We start from the raw sequence: 8456 nt of genomic DNA on the forward strand, positions 1-8456 counted from the left end.
TTTTTTTTTTAAATATGACCGTGGGTATCTGGGCAATTTATGCACACCTCGACTAATCCCACAGAGCTCTGAAGTTTACAGTCAAATACTTACTTCAGTGGCACTGAGGGGATTTGAACCAGTAACCATTGGGAAACAAATCCAAGACTTGACCACTGAACTACCTCTCAAGGTTTGGCAGCAGGGAATCTGGCATTAACCATATAGTACTAGAGCCAGCTTGATTATCTAACTCCCAAAACAAACTGATAAAAGAACAATGCAGTATTAAAAAGTTCAAATGCATGAAATTTACCCTTCCAATTGATTTGAGTTCCCTTCCAACTGGTTCAATAAACTTCATGTCGATCTCAATGGGCCATACCTGCATAAATGAGTGTGAAGAGAATGAATTTTACTTGGAAAATATGAGCTAGAGGGCTAGGAGGATGATTAGGCCACGTGCCACAAAAGAAATTGAGAATTCCTATTACCTATGAGCTAGAAACAAATAAATAATATCCCTTCCAAAAGAAATTATTTCTAAACTCTATAAAATTCAATATAACCTCATATATGATACAACTCATTCTCCCCGTACACTTCTATTTTTCTAAATTCAATGTGTTTTTTGAAAATCTGTGAACACTGCCACTTGCTTAGGGATGGCAACAACGCGGGGTTGGAGTTGATGCAACATCCCCCACCCCGTCGGGTAATTTCTCGACCCGTACAAGCCCTGTTACAGTTCAAGGTGGGGTGGGCGGGATTCTGTCCCATTTATTATTATTATTATTATTATTATTATTATTATTATTATTATTATTATAGTTTTTGATAATTCATTTTATTGTCATATTCATTAAAGTGAGACAATAGTATATTTATTAATTTTTTACTTTATTTTTAACAGTTAATTTATTCAAATATATTTGATAAACTAAAGTTTTTATTGTTTGTTATATTACTTAGATAATTTTAGTTGCCATATTCTATTAGAACTAATAAAATTTCATGAAATTTTCTATTTAAAGAATTGAATTCTTCGAAAAAAATTAAAGGGGGCGGGTGAGGCCTTTGTTATTTGTACCCACCCCGGGGCGAAGTTACTGCCCCGTCCTCCACCCGAATACCCAATTAAACGGCCCGTTCGAGATAGGGCCCCGTGGGTATTGGGTTTAGCAAATTTTTTTGCCATCCATACATCCGTTTTTGTTGAAGGGTTGAAGCAAATAATTGACCTTCATTCTTTCCAAGTACACAACTAATCCACTTTTAGCCCCCATTAATTTCAATTCCATTACATTTCATTTTTCTCTCTCCTATTTTCAACCACACAATCTTTCATAAAATAATATTACACAGAAATCGAAAATTTTTCCTTTTTTTTTCAACCACTCATTTAAAAAAAAAAACACTATTATATCCATTTTCATTTCCCTAAAATGGGGGCCAAACGGGGGCTTAATTTTATGTGATGTTGCGGCAAATCTCTATTCATAACTTTAGAGGTCTTATACAAATGAAAGTCAATTTAAAGTCATAACTACCCCTTTGAGCAGTGTATTTACCTGCTGTACTGTTGGACATCATGATGCGGATATCACTTATATTATTATCGCACCATCAATTATATTATTATCGCACTATTTTACTTTTTCTAGTTATTGGGCTTGTATTATTGGTTTGGCCCAAGCCCATCACTGGTAGGGTTATGCTTTTACTATTTATATGATTTTCAGTTGTAATTTCAGTAGACAATGAATTGATGAATGAAATAATGTTTGGTTAAGTTTTCTCCTCTTCTTCCCCGGCCTTCTTCCTCCCACCCTCTCTCTGTTTCTCCTCCCCGTTTCTTCTTCTTCTCCCCTGGTTTCTCAACTTCTTCCTGACTACTTCTTCTTATTGAAATCCCTCAATCTCTCCTACATCAAAGTGGTATCAGAGCCGAATCTTGGGTACTTTCTTTTTACAATCCAAAATCTCTTATTTTCTCCCAAATCTCGTTGGAACAGCACAATTGAAAAAATAGCAATTTTTTTTCATTTTGTTCTCTGCCTTGATTGAAGAAAAAAAATAAAAAAATCATGTTACTGTTCACACCCGGGATTCTAAATTTTTGATTTTCTTTCTGTAGTATTAAAAAAAAAAAAAAAGATTTTTTTAACATTGTTTTGCAGATACCTCTTCCTGTTCTGTTGATCAATTCAGTCGCTTCGATGAACAAAAAGGAGAGTTACCATTCTATTTATCTTTGGTACATTACTGTTTATCTTAGAAATTGCATCAATTAAATTTTTGTGCTGTTGCTGATCTAGTTGTTTATCTAAACTCACGTAATTGGACCCATTCACTTCGATAAGTTCCACTTTTACCTTATTTATTTTACGTGATTAGAGTTTGACTAGTATTTGACCCTTGCTTTGCTATTTTACTTATACCAACAGTATTAGCTTGTTTTGGATTTTAGTCCCAAAATTTAAATTAAAAAAAAAAAAGAAATAGCACAAATTTTCATTTTCCATTACTTACACTTTTTGTTCGTTAATCTCTCTATTGCATGTCACTAAGTTGCTATTACAGTGCATGTAGTTACATATTGGTCATCTTGTCACTTCTAACTCCAGTACCTTAAACATGGACCCCTCACAATTCGATGCACTCACCCGACAAATAGCGACTATTCAAACTCAAATGGAAATAGCACAAATTTTCATTTTCCATTACTTACACTTTTTGTTCGTTAATCTCTCTATTGCATGTCACTAAGTTGCTATTACAGTGCACGTAGTTACATATTGGTCATCTTGTCACTTCTAACTCCAGTACCTTAAACATGGACCCCTCACAATTCGATGCACTCACCCGACAAATAGCGACTATTCAAACTCAAATGACCTCTACTCTTGAAGAGAGTAAGGCCCTATCTGTTAGTTTGAAAAATTTTAAACACATCCCTCATTCAATTGATGTTGATACTTCTAAGGTGTCCCATAATAGACAACATCATCGATAAGGTAATCAAAAATACTTTCGACCCGATCGTAAGGATAGAGATAGGAATAGGGATCAGATTCATGAGCGAGAACGAGATAATTTTTAAATTCTTACTCAATGGAATGCCCTTAAACAAGATAATCAATTAGTGACTGAGTATATCGCGCAATTTGAGGAATTTCGAACCAAATGTCATTTAATTGAGGATGAGAGCACGACTTGAGTAGGTTTAGCCAAGATCTGAGAAATTATCTTAAGTGCGAGCTTTTCCTTCGTGGTGTTACTACTCTTGATCACGCTTACTCTTTAACTCGAGATTATGAGTTGATTATTAGTACTCCATATGAAAAGCGTGGTCATCGTCGTTCACCCATCTCATTAGCGTCGCCTCATCATAAGTCTATCATAAAACCATTTACATCTAATGTTCCTCCTATTTGGAAAAATAATTGTAAAGGTCGTGATAGTCCAAGATCTTCTTCTCCATGTAGAAAGCATATTGACAATCATCCTTTGGTGTGATTGGCTCCACTTCCTCCCGTTAAGTCCCTTCGAGGACCTCCCCCGTCTGATGTTCCTCCAATTTTGAAAAATAAAGGTAAAATTTTTTATAATCATCATTTGGCTTCATTGGCTCTACCTCCTCTCGTTAAGTCCCTTCTAGGACCTCCCCCTTCTAATAGTTCTCCAATCTTGGAAAATCGGGGTAGAATTTCTGAAACTCCAAGGTCTTCTTCTCACTTATTATGCGTCAACTGTAAAGACTTTGGTCACATTTCTTCTAAATGTCCTAATCGAACCTTAGTCATGGAAGAACGAAAGAATTTAATAGAGGAGCCGTTTGACAATCTAGTCTATGAACCTAAACTTCAAGATTTTGATGACTTGGATGATAGTGAGGACACTTCCTTAGGTGGAATCCAGACTCTTCCCGAGACTTTGGATACTATACCCCTTATCTCCGATAATTCTCGATCACATGTTATATGTAATACCCTTACCCAAGTTAAAGAGCTTGATAATGTCACCAGTCACCCTTGGAAAATCTAGTCACATGTGGTTAACACTAAGGCAAAATTATCCACCACTGACCAACCTCAAATTGATGGTCAAAACAAAAGTGCTAACCTAAATCCTGACAATTTATTACAGTCTTTAATCCAGAAAAATCTTGAAAATTGGGACTTGATCCCTCCAACTGTTCAAATTGCATATAACGATCCTGTGAACTAGTCTTTAGGTCTAAAACCCTTTGAAGTTATTCTTGGTTGTGAACCTTTGAAACCTCTAGACCTTATTCTTATGCACCCACATGTTTGTGTGTCTATGTCAGTTGAGGTAGTTGTATCACATTTTTATAGCTTGTATATTGAGATCAATAAACAATTTGAAGCAAGTAAAGCATTATATAAACCTCAAGTTGATTGGCATAAACAACACTTTGAATTTAATATTGAGGATTATATTATATTGCAAGCGTGCAATGCCGGTCTTTTTAAAATTTCAAAGCATGTTGGTCAAAATGCCTATGTCAATGATCTTTTATCACATTATGACCATCACCCTATTTTATTTGGATTTCGATACTTACAATGGTTATTTTAACACTTTTGTTGATCCTTTTCTATCTCTACCTGAGAACTCCCACATCGAATCTTTTGCTATGTCTATTTGAATACCACCTGTCGCAGCAGACAAAGATAAAATTGATATAATTTTAGATGAACAGGTTGTGTTAACCATTGATGGAGAGAATCGATGCTTCTTTAATTGTTGGGTAGATCAACATTCTTATTGTGCTCCACATTATGCGCAATCATGTGAAGATTTTGAAGAGGGGTTGCAGGAGTACTTGTTATTTGGAGTCCAATGTCGATACTTGATTAAAATGAGGGATCGTCCACCTTGGTCGGATCATGTTCTTGAGGACAAGTTGCCATTCGCATTGTTATCAACCGTGGAGTTCAGATATTTGGTTATTCATAAAAATCGTCCACCGTGGTATGAGTTCAGACATTGAAGATTGACGGTAGTTCTTTGTCATTTGTTCACTCGACAGAGTCGAGTTTTTCTTTCACCCCGGGAGAATTGATGCGGACATCACTTATATTATTATCGCACCATCAATTATATTATTATCGCACTATTTTACTTTTTCTAGTTATTAGGCTTGTATTATTGGTTTGGCCCAAGCCCATCACTGGTAGGGTTATGCTTTTACTATTTATATGATTTTCAGTTGTAATTTCAGTAGACAATGAATTGATGAATGAAATAATGTTTGGTTAAGTTTTCTCCTCTTCTTCCCCGGCCTTCTTCCTCCCACCCTCTCTCTGTTTCTCCTCCCCGTTTCTTCTTCTTCTCCCCTGGTTTCTCAACTTGTTCCTGGCTACTTCTTCTTATTGAAATCCCTCAATCTATCCTACATCACATCACCTTTTCGTTTCTTTTCTTTTTTTCTTTTTTTTAAATATTAATGCTCTTTAGTTCTTTAGAATAATTTTTGTATGCTGCTTCATTGAAATTTCATTAACTGTTAGCAATCTAATAATCATCAAGACCTTCCTCTGAATCTTCTTTACACTTTTGGGACAAGAAATGAATATTTTAATAGCAAATATTAATTAACTTTGAATTTTCTAAACCATAATAATTGCTTTCGAGTTTACAGGCTAACTTTTTCCACTTCTAAATTTAGATTCACACTAACTTGAATATCATCAACTTTTCTGATGGGAAGGTGGTGTGAAGTTATCTTTTACAGGTTTTCAAAGACTGGGAAGTGCAGCTTATTCAAAAACTTATGGTGAAGCATTATGAGTTTAGACATTGTGGATGCAATGTGGATAGAATAGCCTGGAACAGCTCTAGTAATGACATATTTTCTTTAAGTCTTTTTATGAGCTTTTTCTTTGAGTTTCAATTCCCAAATGAAGTCATTAAATTGCAAGACAAAAAATGTAGCTCCGAGTTCAAATATATACTGAAATAAGCAAAAGCGTATGTTGATTTTTCACGTAAGTAACATTTAAGATGAAGAGAAAAATGAACTATTTAATAATAAAAAGCTCAGGCTCACAAAAGGCACCTTAAGACCAAGTAATTTAACAGGTGCAATCTGTCCAGGCACAATGCAATCTGGCCCTGCTGCTTCCAATATAGCCTCCTTCCCTAGCCCACTCCCAATGGGGTCTGGGTGCTGAAAATTCCCACCATAGAACCATAAGGTTACAGAAAGCATAATGCTCTGAACTTTATTCGTAATTTTAGAAATCGAAGAAACATGCAGTAAATGAAAAGATAATTGATACACATGCACAGTAAAGATTGTAACTTTACATGAAAATAACAAAACTGGGCAACAATCACTAGCAAATGAACCAAAAAGGACCTTGATACTCAAAAACCTCAATAGAAACCATATGAAATAACTATTTGAAATAGAACAACCTCTCATTCTTCTTCAAGTAATCCCACTAGAACCTAATAGAATTAATATAAGTGCATATTTGATACGCGTAGTAAACATGACTAGAAAGTCACAACATTTTCTTCTATAATATTGTCCATAGCTATCAATCCTCAGTACCCAATGTACCAGGAAAGCATAGAAAGTATAAAATTCTATAATTAAACGGAAAATATAGCCACTCTATAAAACTATTGAAACTTTGTAATACCTCACCAGCAAAAGCACTAAATACGAACTTCAAAATAAATAAACAAAACCCCATAATAATAATAGAGTTAATTATCGACAATTACATACACATAAACGCCATATACGTCTACTAACCTTCATAACAGAGAGAGCATATTCCGAAAGGGGGGTTTGAGGGAGACGAAGAACTGGGGAAAGGTGAATTTTAGGAATGGGCTTGGAACCAGGGGATGCCCTCCAGGGCACATCTTTTTGTAGGGAGGCTCCTCCTTTTCTGGACATTGGTTGCGGAGTTGAAGCTAAAAGTATTACTGTAACTCTCTCAAAAAATTATGCAGTGTTAGTGTATGTGCTTAGGGAGATAGACTAAATGATCGGGTGGGGTCTTCTTATGAATGAGAAATTGTGGGTTTTCTCTGTTCTATCATTGTTTCACGATAAGAATTTGGATATTAAGCTCCGAAGGTGGGTCGACTGATGGATTTATATATAAAGCGGAAGACGACGGCGGCGTTTACAGGGGATTTACCGGCTCGTCCGATTTTATTTGTAAACATGAAAAATTCTAGTGACATATAATTCTTTGTACCTCGTGGACCCTGAATACAATAAATTATGTACCGCTAGTATGATTGTATAAACATTAACACCTTGGAGCAAGGAAGTACACAAAAAATTTGGTGTAATTTTACGCCAAATTTTACATCAAATTACACCAAAATCGACCATTGAAAATAATTTTATATCAAATTTTATTTTGAATTATTTAATAACAAATTATATTATTACAAAAATCATTAAATTAGAAATTATGTTCAATGAACTAAAATATTGTATTTATTAATAAATTAAAAAAAATTAAACTTAATACTGCAAATTATAAAAATTACATTGAATGCATAAAGAAAATTTAAATTAAATGTTAAATTATTAATTCATTAAAATGAAAATAACCATCCCATTAAATAATTATAAATCAATTAAAATTTATTCATACTAAAAACTTAAAGAGGGACATAGATGAAATACTAATTCTCATAAGGTGGAAAGAAAGGCAAAATGGGGTTATTGAAAATTCTTATATTTGGTGTCATGAATAGTAACACCATTTACACTGTATTTTGTACTATTTTTGGAGTCTCATTGGAGAGGGTTTTACGCCAAATTTGAACTCTTATTGGAGGTACGCTTACCAGGGGAATATATTAATATGATATAACTTTAAAAAATATATAATAATAATAATAATACAAAAAGTCTAACAAGTCTTGACAACTAAAGATTAAAAATAAAAGAATATGAATTTTATATCTTATGTAGGGATGGCAAAACACTCGAAATCGCAAATCAACTCGACCTAATTTAGATTGGTTTGGAGCCCATTTGTTTGATTTTCAGGTTGGACCGTCGAACCTACAAATTTGGTTCGTGATTGGATTTTTCGTTTTTTAAAAGAACAGTGTAAACCATCTCTCATCCCAACATCGTCTATCTTCTCCCTTATGCCATCTCCAACTATACACTAAAATTAGAGGTAAGTTTTGTATTATTTTATACCAAACTATTAAACCAAAACATACACAAAATGAACAGTGTTTAATCACTTTCTTCATTTTTTTATTCTTAACATTTTATTTATTTGAAAAATTATTTCTTTATTTATTTTATAAATACATAAATTACTAAATAAATAATTACTTAAAATTAACGAAAATATTAAATTCATTAAATAATAATAATAATAATAATAATAATAATAATAATAATAATAATATTATTATTATTATTATTATTATTATTATTATTATTATTATTATTA

The 8456-nt window shown here is 33.5% G+C and overlaps 1 protein-coding gene across 2 annotated transcripts in view; it reads right to left on the reverse strand.

Moving 5' to 3' along the window:
* The window catches only part of LOC111404134, an 11675-nt gene extending 4495 nt beyond the window's left edge, over nt 1-7180 (reverse strand). Inside the window, exons 1-3 of one of the 2 annotated variants that reach the window (XM_023032883.1) lie at nt 6773-7176; nt 6065-6175; nt 296-364 (exon numbers count right to left, since the gene is read on the reverse strand). In XM_023032883.1, coding sequence (XP_022888651.1) covers nt 296-364; nt 6065-6175; nt 6773-6919 — 327 coding nt within the window. In that variant the 5' untranslated portion in view covers nt 6920-7176. Of the gene's footprint in view, nt 1-6; nt 365-6064; nt 6176-6772 lie in introns of those variants that run through there. The other variant, XM_023032882.1, reaches the window with a different exon arrangement.
* Between the last annotated feature and the right edge of the window lie 1276 nt (nt 7181-8456).

Source organism: Olea europaea, chromosome 11, assembly GCF_002742605.1.
Source record: "Olea europaea var. sylvestris chromosome 11, O_europaea_v1, whole genome shotgun sequence".
NCBI lineage: Eukaryota > Viridiplantae > Streptophyta > Magnoliopsida > Lamiales > Oleaceae > Olea > Olea europaea.